The sequence below is a fragment of the Brachyistius frenatus genome, unplaced genomic scaffold (genome assembly GCF_029030835.1).
Source record: "Brachyistius frenatus isolate BFR_SWC_R1_liver_20210118 unplaced genomic scaffold, ASM2903083v1 Contig_32, whole genome shotgun sequence".
NCBI classification, from domain to species: Eukaryota; Metazoa; Chordata; class Actinopteri; family Embiotocidae; genus Brachyistius; species Brachyistius frenatus.
The window spans coordinates 1,150,649-1,168,341 of NW_027210631.1; the positions used below are offsets into that span (position 1 = coordinate 1,150,649).

A 17,693-nucleotide genomic window follows, 5' to 3' on the forward strand; every position below is an offset into this window, starting at 1 on the left:
TGAGGCACGTTGGACAATATCCTGAGAGTTTGCCACCCATAAACTTTAAATAGGATAGCCACAGTAATCTGTTGTAGCGTAGTTCTAGTTTACCATTTTTTTGTGCGTCTCTTTCCTCTGTTGTTACCTCCTTCCATCTGGTGCCGAGAGCTCTGCTTGGGGTGCAACAGACCGGAGCAGATGATCGCAGAGCGTCCAGACCAGATGAGTCGATCGGAGAGTATCAGCTTTCAGCCTCTCTGCAGGAAGCTGCAGAATCACTGTAACACTGCAGATCGTGTTACCGCCAGCCTGTCTGGGTACTTAATTGCATCTGGCTTTACAGTATGTTCGTTCCCGTGTGTCCTCAGGTGGATGTTACAGAGCAGAAATAGGGCAGACACACTTAACGCTCTCACTCATCGTAGGGTGGAGAGGAAGCTTCTTTAAAGTCCTCAGACAGGACAAGGGACGACGGTGAGAATGTGATGCCGGGATTAGAGAGTGGGAAGTCCTTATGTCCGGAAGGAGTGTGTGCAAGTGTCAGATAAGAGGCAGCAGATTCATGCTTACAGACGTATCTTGTTTAGGTGTGTGTGTGTGTGTGTGTGTGTGTGTGTGTGTGTGTGTGTGTGTGTGTGTGTGTGTGTGTGTGTGTGTGTGTGTGTGTGTGTGAGAGAGAGAGAGAGAGAGAGGTGGATAGAAAGTGAGAGGATATTTCTGACAAACTCAAGTCTCATGATGTTTTGAAGCCCGGAGGAGAAGAAGGGACAAGAGAGAGTGCAGGAAAGAGAGAAAGAAAACACTCGCTCTCAACAAGATGAATCAAATTAAATTCCTTAAATACCAACGTCCTGAAAACAATTTAGTCTTTTAAATGCTCTCCTTTTAGTTGTGCTTTCACGGTCTCCATTAAAGCCTCTACTCTATGTGTGAGTGACGTGAAGCCATTATTACACTAGAATGAAGAAGGAAACATTAATAATAGATGAGGAAGCCCCCTTAGACATGCTGTCGGCATTCTGTTATCACGTCTGTGGACTCACAAATGCAAATATGCACACACACGGGCGTTTTTCTCATCGCTTCAGAGGACAATACATCGAGACCAACACCTTGAACCGCACCTCAAATTTGATATATATGTTTATGGAGACCAAAAATAAGTTAAGTCCCCAAAAGATGAGTGTGTAAACAGATTTATATCATTTCAATTCAAGCACACACACACACACACACACACACACACACACACACACACACACACACACACACACACACACACACACACACACACACACACACACACACACACACACACACACACACACACACACAGTCAGAGCGAGAGAGAAAAATAAGTAGAGTGAAAAATGGAGAAGTAATCTTCCAGTTCCCGGAGGGAAGCGTCTTAACAGTGATATGAGTGGTCAGGGTCTCTTCTAAGTGCTGCTGGGAAATGGATTGTGGGCTTCCAGTCAGTCAGGTGACCCTACGGCTGTGGTCATGTGACCACGGGATCATGTGATCATAGTAAGAGAGAGACAGAGAGTAAGACAGTGGAGAGAGAGAGGCTTGGTAAGCACACACATGGATGTTTTGTGTGTCAGCTGCTAATGGGCTATCATCAGGGTTGCTGAAGGATGAAGGGATAAGCTGTTAGAGGCCAGCACGCACGCACACACACACACACACACACACACACACACACACACACACACACACACACACACACACACACACACACACACACACACACACACACACACACACACACACACACACACACAACACACTCTCCACACACGATGCACTTCAGAAATACACTGAAGCTTTCAGACTTCCCTCACTCTCCCTCTATCTGTGTGTGTGTGTGTGTGTGTGTGTGTGTAAGTCATATGATATAGATGAGGCCCCGGGTTATACAATATGACAATATGAGATCATCACCTCAGAGATTGTCCTAATCTCTGAAGCAGCTCACAAGGTTTTCTAATAGCTTTATAACATTTCAAAAGACTCTTACATCGTGACCTCGCAGTGCTGGATTTTGATTGGCCAGTGCGACGAGTGTTGGGATACAACCTGTTAACGTTAACATTAAGGAAATTCCTTACCTCCATGTCCCGAGAGCTTTGGATTCGGTGTGTCTGTTATAAAATCAGGAAGTGCGCTGTAGCTTTAAATCCTTTAAATGACTGATGATAAGCATCTTCTTTGTCTCAGATGATTTGCACTAGAGCACTGAATGCTTTTTTATTTTTATTTTTAGAGATTAATTCATATTCAAATTAAGTACTAAAATAAAACCATACAATGCTGTTTAAAAAAAAAAAGCCTCTTATTTATAACATTTTATGAAAGATGTCAGAATATTGTTGATGTTTTTGAATGAAACAACAAACCAGTTGAACTGGAGTCAAGGTATCCTCATTGGACCTCTTTTTAAAACTGGTTGCCATGGAGATAATCCTTGAAACGATGCTGAGAGTAGGTGTTTTACCTCAAACGTCTGATCTTGCGTCACCATTAAAAAAATGCTCCTTAAATGTAAAACGCAGACATTTCTTTTCACTGTGATTTATACTTCCTCTATTCTTCCATAAAAACACAAACAGCCTCTGTGTTTGTCCTGCTGCTCTTTCTGCGTTCATCTGCAGACCAATCTATTTGTTCACTTTGCTGTAATTTCATCCTCCTAAAAGGGTCACGGACATTATGAAACATCCTGAATGTGTGTCATGATTTCCTCTCAAAGCACACATTTCTGTTTGTTCCAGGTTAATTGGAACATCTCTCTCACATTCGTTATAATCTTTCCTTCTTTTTTTTTTGTTGTTATTGTTTTTAACCACATCTGTTGCAACCCACTTGTAAATGCAGGTTAGCCTGTGAGGACTTTGGCATTTGGGATGAGCTGATAGAGGTTACTGCGACCACATTTTGGCATTAAATCCTTGGAGGTTTGAGGTTTCGTCACCTTATTTTATCGTCGGCAGGCAGCACAGATTTCAGTTTATTTTTGGGGCAGTCATGTGCTGAATGTGTCACCTACAGTTAGACACAGAGCTGAAGAAGAAACTAGAAAACCGTTCAAACACACTCGCACGCAAGCAAATAAACGCGCAGATTCTCTTCAACGACTACGCAGTACGTTCGTTTACATTCCACCGGAGGTAATTGTATTAAAAAGCAATGAATTATTTAGTCACTTGAAACGAAAGCGGACATGGAAACAAACACACACAACACACGTTAGATGCAGGTGAAAGCGTGGAACCTTTATACACGCGTGTTTACGTACAAATACACACACGGGCACACAAAGTTATTCACGAGAACTGACCAACACGGCCCCGTGTCTATGGAGGTATCGGTGGCGGTAGAGTTGGAATGCCCATTAAAGTGTGTGTGTGTGTGTGTGTGTGTGTGTGTGTGTGTGTGTGTGTGTGTGTGTGTGTGTGTGTGTGTGAGAACGTCATGGACTACGATCTGAAGGACTAACGATGGAGAAGCTGGAATCTTGAGGATCTGATCTGTGTTTGAAGAAACAATTGGGAGTGTGTATTAGTGGGAAGCCAGCGAGGAGATCATCCGTGCGTTAATATCCCCATACTAGCATACTGTTGTTCAGTATGCCAGAAAAGGATTTGGTGTGTCCCGATACATAGAATATGAAATGCAGTGTGCCAAAAATACCAGGATGTCCTTCTGCATCCGGTCGTATTTTGCAGTGTGCAGGTCAGGATGCCTCCTAGACTTTTCTGACCCACAAATCAAACCTATGCACAGCGGAAGACACGTCACGCCGCCTGGGCAGAGGAGAGAAGCGGTGCTCCGCCCGGCTGCAAATCCAAAAAGAAGAATAGGAGACGGCATTGAGGAAGAAGTGCAACGTTCAGTGTCGCGCTCGTTCCAAAACGCGTCCTTTCTCTACAGATCACGACACATACGACCAAGAGGAGTGTTCGAGGCGGATTTTTGACGGTACATACTTTTTAAGAAAAAAGAAAAAGTAGGCCTTTCAGAATGCAGCTCATGTACCATGTTCTGGACCTCCAGTTAAACCAATGAGTGGATTGACGTGAAATCCACTGGCTACAAGTTAAATACAAACAAAATGTATTGGTTCTCAGCTTTTCAAATAAGTCTTCCCCGATAAGCTGGTCGATAGATTGGTTGAACAAAACAAACAGTGTGCTGGACATTTTTCAGTATGTTCTGACATTTTATAGACCTGACTATTCATGATTTATCAAAAAAACAATCAACACAGTAACTGATATTGAAAAGACGAATTAATTGCAGTCATACACTCAAAACCCTCATCCACAGTGACACGTGCTGTTACATGTTCTACCAGTGGAGGAACTAAAAGGCTCACCGACTGTAATTTTGGTTCGAGTGTAAATATAAATCTTTTTTTTTCATAAATCACTTTCATCAGCCAGTTTGTTACAAAGTGCCTCTCAAAGAAATGTAGCTGGTACTGGACAGATGAAAAGAAGAAACACAGCCTCACTGTGATGGATGTCTGTGGCTCCTTTGAGTTGAGATGAAAGGACGCTCCTGTTTTATCCGTGTCCACGTCCACTTCTACAGCAATACAGCATCATTTTCCGAGTGTAGCAGGCATCACATTTCATCTGCTTTTGTATTTTAGTTCCATGTTGACATGCTGCATCCGTGTCAGATCATCGATTCCTCAACCACTTTTCTTCCTCTTCTGTGTATGAGCTCCTTTCTCTCCCACATAAAGTCTCATCCTACTTGATTTGATTGCAATTGCACTCACCGCTGCACTATTGAGACAGCATTGGTTTGTTTGGGAAAATATTCCTTCCCTCCAGATTTCTTTATTTTGTGCATGCAGGACTAACTTTCCACGTCTGTCCTGTTTGCAGGATCGCAAGCTGTCCAAGTCGGAGCGTCAGCGTTTCAAAGAGGAGGCCGGGATGCTGAAGGGTCTGCAGCATCCTAACATCGTCCGCTTCTACGACTCCTGGGAGGGGCCCTGCAAAGGGAAGAAGTGTATCGTTCTCGTCACTGAGCTCATGACGTCAGGCACGCTAAAAACGTGAGTACATCAGGGGGGGGGGGGGTTTCTAAGATGTTATTTCAGTGATTTTTCAGGGTAAAAAAAAACAGCATCTAAAAGGTGTCATGTCAGGACTTCATCACCAACTGCAGCTGCTAGTGGGTCAGCCAGTATGTTTGACTCGTCACATGTGGTGTGCGTGTTGTATGACTGTCATGCAGATTATCTATGTGACTGCTTGCTTGTTTCGTATTTAATGAACGTGACTCTACTGTGTCACACGGCTTCCAAAATAAGATGATTTCAACTTTTTCCTCATTCAATTCTAATCCATGCCAGCACCACGGGCGTCTGTCAGTCTCTGCCCCCGGCTGTGGCTGTCACTGCACATGCCGTGACTGAATGCCGGGCTCTCCGCTGTGTAGATGTGAATGTGATTGTGATTGTTTGAGCCCCTGACACAATAAAAGGCTGAACGTGGCGTGGCGCGGAGCGCCGCGCCGCCCGCAGCCCCACACAGTGCATCGTGGGGCATGGGCCCACCTGCCAGCTGCTGCTTCTGCTGCAGATTCCTCTCATTCCTGACATCATTCCTCTGTGTGTGTGTGTGTGTGTGTGTGTGTGTGTGTGTGTGTGTGTGTGTGTGTGTGTGTGGAGGGTGGGGTGGGGTAGGGTGGGGTGGAGGGAGACAGTTGGATAACTGAACTCATACTGTGCACACAGTTAAATGAAGTCACAGAGGGAGACAGAAAACTACAGTCCGAGAGGCACAAGCAGTCAGATGGATAAGTAGAAGTAAAAGCAGCTCGCCAGGGTGACACACCAGTGACCCACCTTTGACCACAGAGTGGGAGAATTCTTTTAGCAGCAGATTACTGCTCTGGACAGTAGCGCCCTCCACTGGAAGACTGGAAGAAAAGCTTCAAAAATGTCGGAACAAATGCAGAAGCATCCTGCCGACATAGCAGCAGCAGTGGTGGAATAAACCGAGTACATTTACTCAAGTATTGTACAAAGCAGAGGTACTTGCTCTTAACTTGAGTGTTTCCATCTTATGCAACTTTCGAATTTGACTCCACTAAATCTCAGACGCAAATCTTTGGCTTTTTTAATATATTACTTTGTCTCCGTTGTCTACTGGTTTCTAAAACTGTCAGAGATTACAGTGTTTTATGCCCTTTCTGTCCAGTGAATATCTCCAAATCTGATGATTTTAACATACATTTTTCCTGATAAACTGAAAGATTAGATGTTCGTTTGTGGTTGGAGAAAAATTCGACTACTTTTTAGAATAAATAAACTGTTTTAAAACCCACTTGGATTTATTGGAAAATGCTTTTTTTTTTTTTACCTTAAGTTTTTAGATGGTTCTTACATTAAAAAAAGCAATATAAACATATGATACTATTACTGTAGATTAAACTAACCAACAGTACATAAAGTAGTTAAAATAAGCACAACCTTAAACATCTACAGCAGTAAAATGCACATTAATTCAACAGTAATTTTAATCCAATAATAGTAAAACATTAAAAGTGAGCAGTTACTGCAGAGTGTGTACTTTTACTTCTGATACTTCAACTATATTTTTGTTGATAATACTTACATACTTTCCTTAAGTTAAGTTTAGTTTTGAATGCAGGACTTTAACTTAGTGAAGTAGTGGAGTGTCTTCATAATACCTACTCATACTTTTACTTAAGTTAAGGACCTCAATATTTCCTCCACCACTGCATAGCATTAAAATGAAAAAAAAAAATGAAAAAAAAAAAGGAGTTTAAGTTCAGGAAAAGTGTTTTCCCCCTTTTAGGAATCTTACATTTGCAAATAAAAGTTTAAAGTAAAACCTTGGTCAAGAAAAAAAAGTAAAACAAGTATGATAATGTGCTAATATTTCTTAAGATAATCCAATAACAGTAATTATTTATCGAACATGCTGTATACCTCACATTATCAGAATTCTGCACTGATTTGGATGATATTATTATACTGTACATAAAATATGCGCACATGATACCAGTGTTACATCATTGATTCATCTACTGATTGTATTATTCGGCTTAAAAACGTCAGATAATGGTGAAAATTGCCCATCATGACTTCAAATGTCATGTCGTGTCCGATCAACAGTCACGAGTTTACTATTATAGAAGGAAATTTGAAAAGCTGAATTTTGCTTTCAAAGGTCTTAAATAATTGATTAAGTGCCGATTCATTCAGCAGGAAATAGATTTCTCATTCACATAAGCATGTTTTTTTTGTAAGTATATGCAGGGCGTGTGTGTGTGCTCAAGAGCAGGACAAAGGCTGTGCAGAGATTTGGCCGTGATCCAGATGAAGCCTCAGAAAGGAGCGGAGACTGTTGCACACTGAAGCGGTGGAAAAAGGAAGCGAGATGACAAGAGGGGAGGACTGATATGGAAGGAGAAAGACGGAGGGGATGGAAACACTGACCAGCATGAGTTCAGTTTATTAGAGCCCACTTATCTGTGCGTGTCTGTGGGTGTGTGAGAAAGACCTGTTGGCACTGCTCTGCGTCAGCGGATCCAAAACTGCGTACATGTAGTGTTATTTACTGTTAAGAGTATATATTTGCATGTTTTGCAACATGCAAATCCGTACCTGCGTACTCGGGTATGTGTGTTACAACGGCAGCACGGTTCAGTGACTTGTGTGTAAGCGATGCTTTTGTGCAGTGTCACTCCGGAGCAGCATGCCACCGGGTTTAACTGGTCTGTCAACACGGTGCTGACTTCAGAATGGGAGAGAAAGAAAGCAGAGAAGACAGGCGAGGAGGGTGGGTGAGGAGGAGGAGGAGGAGGAGGAGGAGGAGGAGATGTGCTGTTTCCTAAGAGAAGTAATGTGAGAAATGAGAATGAGAGAGGTGGAGTGTGAAATAAAGATGTAAGGAAGTGAGGAAGAGCTTGACAGTCATGCAGATGTACATTTTGATGTGTGTTGGACTTTAAAAGTTGAGAAAACAATATTTTCCATCTGATAACATGTTTGATAGTTGAAAAGTGCGCAGGAGGCAAGACATCCGACTGCATCGAGGTATCACCAGCGTTATACTATGTTGGAATAACCACGGGCAAATTTGATCTCTAAAATATTGAAATGATTAACAACTAATGTGATTTGTATATTTAATAAGTAATCCCAAGTAATCCCTGTAATTGAATGAAATTTAAAACAAATTGGGGGGGGCGGGCGCAGTTGGAGATATCTTGTTAAACTTCTCGCGCGGCTGTGGCTCAGATGGTAGAGCGGGTTGCTACGAATCATAATGTTGGCGGTTTTATCCCTGCTTCCTCCTGTCCCCGTGCCAAAGTGTCCTTGGGCAAGACACCAAACCCCAAGTTGTTCTTGTGTACCAACAGGTAGAACCTCACGTACCACAGTTTGTAAACCGCTGCGGTAAATATTTGGCAGATTAATCGATATTGAAATGAGTTGCTAGTTCCAACTTCCAACTGAGTCGCTCTCTTCAGGGCTGTCTGTGGACACGGTGGTGTAAGAAGGACATGGGTCCCTAACTTGCGTAGAGAATAAAGAATCGGACGAACAAAGTATCAAAAAGTAAGTAAAAGTAGCACTCGTTGTATGTATTATTAGTAGTTTAATGTTGTAGTAGTTTGTGATGAAGCTACTTTGTACTGTTCTGTGGTTCAGTCCATAACAGTGTGTTATATTTTCCAAACGGATGAATTGCAACATTTCCCTCTGAAATAAAGTAGAAGTATACATTTTTCTCAAATGGAAAGACTCAAGTAAAGTAGAGCGTTTCAATGAGTGGTTTTCAGTGCTGGTGAAGATGCAGCGTCGCAGCTACAAGCTCTTATGCCTTCTTGCATGTTGAACGTGTGTTGGAGCAGACCGGTCCGTGTCGCTCGCTTCACAGTTGTCCGAGCTGCTTTCGCACCGGTGAACACAGATTTGCAGTCGTTGCGTTATTACAGCAGCTGGCGACTCTGTGGAGCTGCAGGTGATGCCGCACGAAGACTCACCGATGCTGCTCTGCATCGGGTCGGCGGTCTGATTCTCAGAGCAGCGATCCAAAAGGGTCGAGGCTGTTTTTGCTGCAGGGTCAGCTTATTATTCACCTATTATTGCTTCGGTCAAGTTTAAAGCTCGGATATTGAATCAAATGCTGTAAATAGATCAAGGAGAATATTGTTTATAGCTCGTAGAACCAAAGTTCTTTAACAAATAAGCTAAATCTAGCTAAATCAGATTATTGTGTTTGCTGTGATGCTGTGAAATTGACGCATACCGGCAAATCATAGAGATGATGAGTCTTCAAACGGTTGAACTCCTTTGAAACCTCCACATCAGCAGGATGATCAGAGGATGACTAAGGAGTGCACCCTGCTTCCCGTGTCTCACTGTGTCTGTTTGGCACCTCACTTAGATTTCACTGAACAGCCGAGCAAAGGAAGCTGATAAGAGAAAACACTCTGCCAGGAATTTAAGCATTGATTTTAAATGAGCTAATTAAGATACAGACCACTTTATTCTGAATCTGTTCTTCCAGCTTTTAATTCTTAAGATTAGACAGAAATGTCATCATCAGTAAATGCATCTGGTTGAGTAAAGGAAAATAAAAACAACTGCGTGCTTTTTAAGCTATTGTGCTTGCCCGAGTAGAAGAGAAATGTTCTGGAAACACCGTACGATGCTGTTGTTCTGCTAACTCGGGTCAATTTCCCTTAAACTAACGTCTCTGTCCCGTTCGGTCGGCATTCCCACCGTGTTTCAGAGGCATACAAACCAGGTGGAGTGTCTCCTGATCACCCACAGGTGTGGATCTGTGATGGCCTGGCAGCCTGTCAAAGGGTGTTTCCCTGCTTTCCACTGTATTCTGGGATGGTTTCCAGACTCTCATAACTCCAAACAGGAATGAAGTGGGTAGAGACAACGGACAAATATTCTAAATTACTGATTCAAAATTATACAATTACACATCAAACAGTGCCTTGTTGTTCTCATTCTAGGAAATTAGAAGTGTATAAAACAAATAATGTGGCCATGGCCAAGCTGAAAGACATGATGAGATACAACCAATGCTTATTGTAAGATCAGACTTCCTCTGCACTGTTAAAAAACAAATCATATCATCAGTTTGGCTGCAATTGTTTCATTACAAGTTCCAAAAAAAATTGGTATTTGACTGAGCTTGAGGCGAGATTTTGTAACCCTTTAACCTTCTGTTGAGCCTTTAGTAGAGCACATTTTGAGTCCTCACATTTCATTGAAAAATGTGTTAAAACTGACCATAACTGAGCCAACTTTTCCTTACTGGAAGTCGGCAACACAAAAGTCAGAAATAAGAACGTTGTTTGGTGGAATTTTCCAAGCTAAGCATTGTTTTTTTCCAACATCTTCTACTTTCAGGAGTGTTGCTGAACAGCATTATTTACAGTAACTTGTTACAACAAAACAAAGTCTAATAAGGGTCGGATCATTTTCTGAAAACGCTCTACCAAACAGTTGCTTGGTCACTTTTTGGTAAAGCTGGTGAAGCTAAGAAAATGTAATTACAACTGACCACACAATTAAAAAAAAAAAAAAAAAGAAGTCTAATCATTCATTTTTGTTGATATGATAAATATACTGGTATTCAATTATACGTTTGCTGAAATAATTTTATTAGGATTATGGTTTATTGTCAAAAAAAGAGATTAAGTTACTTCTCAGCCGTTTGGTAGAGGCCTATGTTAAAATAACTGTGGGGTCAGTTAAAAAAAACACGGATGGTTTATATGCTTGCTCCTCGGAACTAAAAAAAAAATGCAAAGAAACATTTTCCATTGCTTTATTCGTGGTGAGGAAAGGGTTACATTTATTGGTGTGAAAATTACTTATTAAATATATAAAAGACGAGCTCAAACTAACAAATATGAATCTAAAGCGTATTGAATAAAGACGAGTCTTCAAACTCTTTTAAACCTCTTTATTCCATCGGTAATTTGGCCTTCAGTATCAGACCCGAACCCTTCAGGCACCGCAATGTCTGTCAATGACGGTCTCTCTTTTATTCTGTGTTTATTTATATCTTTGCTGGTATTTATGATGATCCCTTTAAGCTGCAAATAACTGACAGTAATCCAATTTAGTTACGTAAGCATTATTCTTTAATTGAAGCATTATCCCTGTTTCTGCCGCTCCACTCTCTTATCCAGCTATTGTCCACCTCTCCTTGCTTTGATTTGGAATAATATATTTTTTTGTATATGGTTTTCTGTGTCCTGGAGTAATATGTATAATAGTGTTTAGTGCATTTAACAGTTCAAACTATTCATCTGTAGCCCTCAACCTCATTAGAGGTTCTGTTAATACAGTTATAAAGCAGCTTTGTTCGCTGGACTACAACAGCATGGACAAATGCAAATATCTGTCAACGATTAAGTGACTTAGTTATAAAGCTGCACCATTAGTTGGCTGAATGAATCCCACCTGACTGAATGCAGCGACTTCCGGTATTTATTTCAAATTAAAAATCCTTGTTTCAAATTTACAGCACTCTGGCGTTTCATAAACGGTCCAACAATTTACTAGTTTGTTTTTTTTTACTAGATTTTGCACAGAGCTCATAAAAATGGACGTATTCTCCGGGTCTGAAAAGTAAAATCAATGCAGAAGTGCCTTAAACTACAATACCACTATTGGCCTGTAGATGCTGCCTTCAAAAAACCACTCTGGATCCAATAAACTCTCATCCATAAAGTAACAACTTCTCTCATGAAATTTCCACAAGTCGTCGTGTTCTCAGTTACTAAATTGTTGTCATTCAGAGAGGCCACATGTTAGCAGATATTGTGTTCGGACAAATGCCACTTGAACGGGATTCATATCTGCCGATGCAGGACTGAATCTGCTTCTCTGACATATATTGTTGAACGACCTCGTTTCTTATACGTGATTTCTTTCTCCTGCAGCTACCTGAAGCGTTTCAAGGTGATGAAAATCAAGGTTCTGCGTTCGTGGTGCAGACAAATCCTCAAAGGTCTTCACTTCCTGCACACCAGGGCTCCGCCCATCATTCACAGAGACCTGAAATGCGACAACATCTTCATCACGGGGCCCACGGGCTCGGTGAAGATAGGAGACCTTGGTCTGGCTACACTGAAGAGGGCTTCTTTTGCCAAGAGTGTCATAGGTATGTCAGCGCATACAAACCGCCGCTTAAGACACAAAGTACTCTTGCAGGAAGACATTTATCTGTCAGACAGTTCGCTGTAAATCAGAGTGAAATATTCCGGTTTGTGAAGGTGGAGAAAGTGAACCAACTGACGTAACTTCTACTAGTATTTGCATTAATAATAACCACTTTACATGCACATGTCTGCACATGCTACTCGTAGAAGCCGAGAAATGAACACATGCTGAACACGACACACACGCCTACTGAAGATTAATTTGACTGCTTCTAAAATGTCTGGTTGTTAAGTCAAACCGCAGATATTTGAAGAGTGAAACACCAACCACTCCGTCTGCTAGAAAGCTAGGATTAAGCTGTCTGGAGATGTAATAGCTGCACACACACACACCGAAGACACACAACACATGCATCTAGATTACAACAAACACTTGCACACACAAGTGGAGTAAAGACTCCCCTGTGCTCCACATATTAACTCGGCTGCCTCTCAGTAGTCTAGTTGTCTAGCTGACCACAAGTATTTTGGTATCCACGTGTTTTCTCACACAGCAAGTACATGAATGCGCATACTTTCATGCACTTGAGGGCGAGATTGACATGCTCAGTAAATCTCACAGCTTCTTGGCGCAGTAATTAGGCCGACCTCAAGTATTTGAACACATGCAGAAATGCACACTCGAAACAAATACGTGCTTCCAGTAAGTCGGTTTGAAATTTCCAGCTGCGTTGAGGGATTTTATTAGATTTAGAACCATTAATATTTATAACATTTCAGTATTTTTAGTGTGTTTTTAAGGTGTTTGCAGGACGTGGACCTGATAATGTAAAAGTTAGGATCGTGGGAAGCATGAAAACACATTATTTAAAAGAGGGAACGTGACGGATTTGTATTCACGGAGAAGAGTTCTTGGTTTGTTGGAACAATTCCGTTGATTTTGAAGACGTGATTATCTACAGTATGTACTTCTGAGAGGGATATAGGAGGGAATGAAACAAATACAGGGCCGACATGATCTGAACTCCAGGCACCATGTAAAAGTTTTTTTTTCTTTTTTTCCCCCTCTTCATTAGGTACGCCAGAGTTCATGGCTCCGGAGATGTACGAGGAGAAGTATGACGAATCCGTGGACGTCTACGCCTTCGGGATGTGTATGCTGGAGATGGCTACCTCGGAGTACCCCTACTCCGAATGTCAAAACGCTGCCCAGATCTACAGACGAGTCACGAGTGTAAGTCTGCGTTCGCCGCTCGGCTCAGTATGTGTGGGACAGCGAGCGAAAGTGTTTCTTTTTGACTCCCTCAGAGGCCGATTGTGACATTCACGTGTTGTATTTAACAGCCTAGTCTGTGTTCCTCGCCTCTAATCTCCGTCCCCCTCCGCCCGGCTCCCTCTGCCACTCCCCCCTACACTTGTTTACTGACTGCATTAATAAGTTTGGCATGATTTGCAGGAGATCGAGTCATATGATGGTGTTTTTGCACAGTTCGGTCTATTTCCCTCATGTTCCCTCCCAGACTCTCACTCTCTCATGCAAATAGGTGAAAAGGAAACTGTGGCACTATAGCACAGTGGGAAGAAGGAAAAAGTACATTAATAATATATCGAGTGGCACAGCCCTCACCAAATGACTCCTTTCACAAACAGAATTTGATCCGTTCGGCCCATAAATAACATTTATAAAGTCTGGAAATGCTTCACGACTGAATTACTTTATCCCAATTCAAGTTAGCGTAGGTCTAAACTGGAAATTAGCAGGCTTGGCTAGAGCATGCTCAGGACGCATTTGAAAAAAAAAAAAATATTTTTTTCAATTTCTAAGTAACAAAAATAATGACATCATGTTTTTTGATGTTCTGAAATGTTCTGTCTTGGTGTGAATCCATATCATTCTTGGATCTGTCTGTTGACAGTCAGATAAACTCTGACATCAGCAACATCCTGTCAGGATGCACCTTTAGATTTAAAACCATATCCCGTTTTCTAAAACTTTAATGACACTTGGCTGGAAATCATTCCTGAGTAAATGAGACTGAGTCAGAGAGGAACAGATGCAATCAGAGGCTTTTTTTTTTTTTAAAGTGGTACTGAGGTCATCACCCCACTACAGGCACACACACACACACACACACACACACACACACACACACACACACACACACACACACACACACACACACACACACACACACACACACACACACACACACACACACACACACACACACACACACACACACACACACACACACACACACACACACACACACACGGAGATGAGAGCTGTCCCCCTCCTTTCCTCCCAGCACTGAGTTCATCTCTGTGGAGGCTGATAGTGACGGTAAATGGACCAGAGGAATTTAATGGAAATCTCTTTTTATTGTTTTCTCTCTCCATCGTCCATTATCACTCACATCTCTCTGACTCTCTTTTATGCCAATTCTATATATTCATTGCTTTATTACCAGCATCAAATCCTGTTTATGCTAGTAAAGCATCAGTGCTGAACAAAAAGGATACTCCAATATTTTTGCATATTTTGCTTTAATAATCAATTTTAATCAGAAGGTGCAAGAACTACAATTAATCTGGAAGTACCTCCCAGTGATTAACAAGAAGACTATTGTTGCTTAGGCAACAATAGTGCAACGTCTCCCTCAGCCTAAAGAAGTGCTTCTGTTCCCTCAGGAGAAATCTAACATTAAGATTTAATTATAACTTCAGACCCACACTAACAGCATCGGAATTTTTTTCCTCTTTTCTACCATGCACACCAAAAATAAATGTGTTCCAAACATTTTGTATTTCAAATCCCTTTTATCTAAATACGAAGGTCAGATTTTGTTACTTTTACAGGTTTTATTCTCATATTATTTACACATTTGTTTACTCTCGTATGCTTTAATCGGCATTCGGTTTTAGTCTAAATTTTCATTTTAGTAAAGGTTTCAGCTTTCAGTGCCTGTCCACACTATCTAACCGGCACTTTCAAGTTGAAAGGATTTGGATTAAGATCGCCTCCTGCATCAAACCACCCCTGTGACAGAAGAGAATCAGCCCTCTCTCTTCGGTCCTTCTTTCATCTTTCTTTTTTGCATCTCTCAATTTGATTAAAGAAGCTTTATGGGCGGTAATCCATGCAAGCAGTATATTTCGATCCATACGTCCGTCTGGTTGTTTGTCTCTGTTGCCATCCTATCCCTGTCTCTCTCTGTTCCCTCCTTTCACCCACATAAGAAGGAAATCACGTCTTCAATTTGATCAAACCATATTTGATTATCGCGGTGACCTCAGCCTCTGTTTGTGTGCATGTGTTTGAGATTTGCAAAACATTTAATCAAACTGCCTATTTGAATTGTCAGTAGTTGTTATTGTCACACACTCGCACACGGAAGAACCTTGTGACAACCCCGGGGGGCTCCAGTCACCTGCTTCCTTTCATTTCACCGGCTGAATCAGCCGAAGCAGGTCTCCACCCTCCGTCTCTCCCTCTGTCTGTCCTCACAAAGTTACTTGACCCCTGATATGTTTCATCTGTAAAGTCTGAGAATCAAACTGTAAATTCAGAAAACATCTGAATCCCACACAGAAACAAAGAGGAATGATCTGCAGTGTAGCTTACAAAAAAAAATGTTGTAGGTCTATTGTAGGCGAATTATTAATCTTATGGAGCGGTTACCACTTGCATTCACGAACAAAATCTGCCTTTTTTTTTAATTCAATGTTGTTTAAGGAATTTGGGCTGTAAATTCTGCTTTTCTATTTCTGCCTTTACTTGAAATTGCTCCGATATTTCCTTTCATCTCTCGTTACATCAGGCTGTGCTATTTTCTCCAACTTGTATGATACGAGTTAGCAGTCTGTTGCAAGAGTTACATCCCCAGAAACTAACGTTTGATGTAGTGGTTTCCAAATTCTCCCTTTAAAAGCTGCCAAATTTAAACATCTGTTCCACTGTTCAGGGAGTAGCAGGGAATTTTAAGAACCCTTTTCCGGACAGGGAATTTGATCATTTTTTTTGGGACAAGTCACGGAATATCAGGGAATTGTGTTTGCCTCAAATTGCATCAAAATGTAATATTTTCCATGCATGTAACTATAAAGTTAGTTAGCTGGTTATTGTCAATGTGTCTGTTTGGTAGAATTAATGGTCACTGACAGAAATGTAAAATGTAGTGTAATAGGTTGCGAGCTAATTATCATTATTGTTAGATAAATATTTTGCGTCTGCAGCCAGTATTGTGACATGTATTTAATTTCTTTCAGTATCGGTGCAAACAGAGAGGCGTGTGTCTGCCTGTTTTTAACAGAAATGTTTCTATGTTTCTTGTCTGCTGAGCACAACAGGCAGCCTTTTTTTTTCTGTTCATTAGAGGTCGTGGAATTTCAGCTTTTTAGTCAGTGTAAGTCAGGGAATTTGACATTTGACTTGGAGTTTGAACCCTGTCATGAGGAGTTGAGACAATTGACAGGAAAAGAAAGCAGAAAAAAATTATAGTTATTGTTTCAGACTTTCTTCTTATCATCGCTTATTATGAATTACTGGATACTTCTCCCTTCAGGTCTGGAGAACTATTTTAAAATTATTCAAATTAAAAAGGCCCTTTGTATTCTTTTGCATTGCTGAAAGTCAGAGGGACGTCTGAGAGATCAGGGAAAGTTTGGGGGTCTGTTTTATGGCTTATCTTCTTATACCTTGACATACAGTGTTGTTGACATGGTTCATGGTCCTTCTGGAACATTCCTTACCTCCAATCAGCCTTATTAAACAAAAAAAAAATCTACCTCTCTCTCTCCATCTCTCTCCATCCCTCCCTTCTTCTGTCAGACTTAATACCATTACTTCCTGCGTCAGTCCTAACTTTGTTTGGTCCGGGAATCTCAGCATGTGTGTTTGAGAGAGAGGGGATGGGAGGGTGGGGAGCGGGAGGGGGTAGATGGAGAGATTGGGGTTGTTATGTAATGGTGATCTGGTGGGGCAGCAAGAGAGGAACAGGCCAAGAAAGAAAAGAGAGGAGGAACGCAGGCTGGAGGGGTGAACAGAAGGAAGTGGTCATTCGCTGCGTTACAGGTTGAGCTTCTGAACCGTCTGTCTGTCTGAACAGCAGTCAACAAGTTTAGACTAGAACTTCTTTTCAAAGACACTGTCAGTCAAACTGCTCTGAATACTCTGTAGGTAAGTTACTCATTTGACATCTTCAAAACTGTCCGTCTCCCACCGGTAACTGTTCCTCCTCTTTTCATCTTTTTTGTGACTTTATGTGGCTTTATTTTGTCAATTTGATAGTTTTAATGTGTATTTTGAGGTAAAGTAGTGAATTAGTTTCGTTTGCTATATGTTTTTAATCATTGTATTTCAGGTGGGCACTTCTTAGCTCAGAGATTTGACACAGAAAAGGCAAATTTAACTTATTACATGATGACATTTGAAACACGAGCATCCTTCGCCGACACATTGAGAAGACGAATGTACATTATGGTGCATGTCGGTTGCGGGATTTAGTTTCTTGCCTTTG

The 17,693-nt window shown here is 41.4% G+C and overlaps 1 protein-coding gene across 1 annotated transcript in view; it reads left to right on the forward strand.

Moving 5' to 3' along the window:
* Nucleotides 1-17,693, forward strand: part of LOC138621738 (serine/threonine-protein kinase WNK1-like) — a 102,538-nt gene that overhangs the window by 44,193 nt on the left and 40,652 nt on the right. The window contains 3 exon segments of the mRNA XM_069699983.1: nt 4,884-5,056; nt 11,956-12,176; nt 13,251-13,408. Of these exon segments, the coding sequence (XP_069556084.1) occupies nt 4,884-5,056; nt 11,956-12,176; nt 13,251-13,408 (552 nt within the window).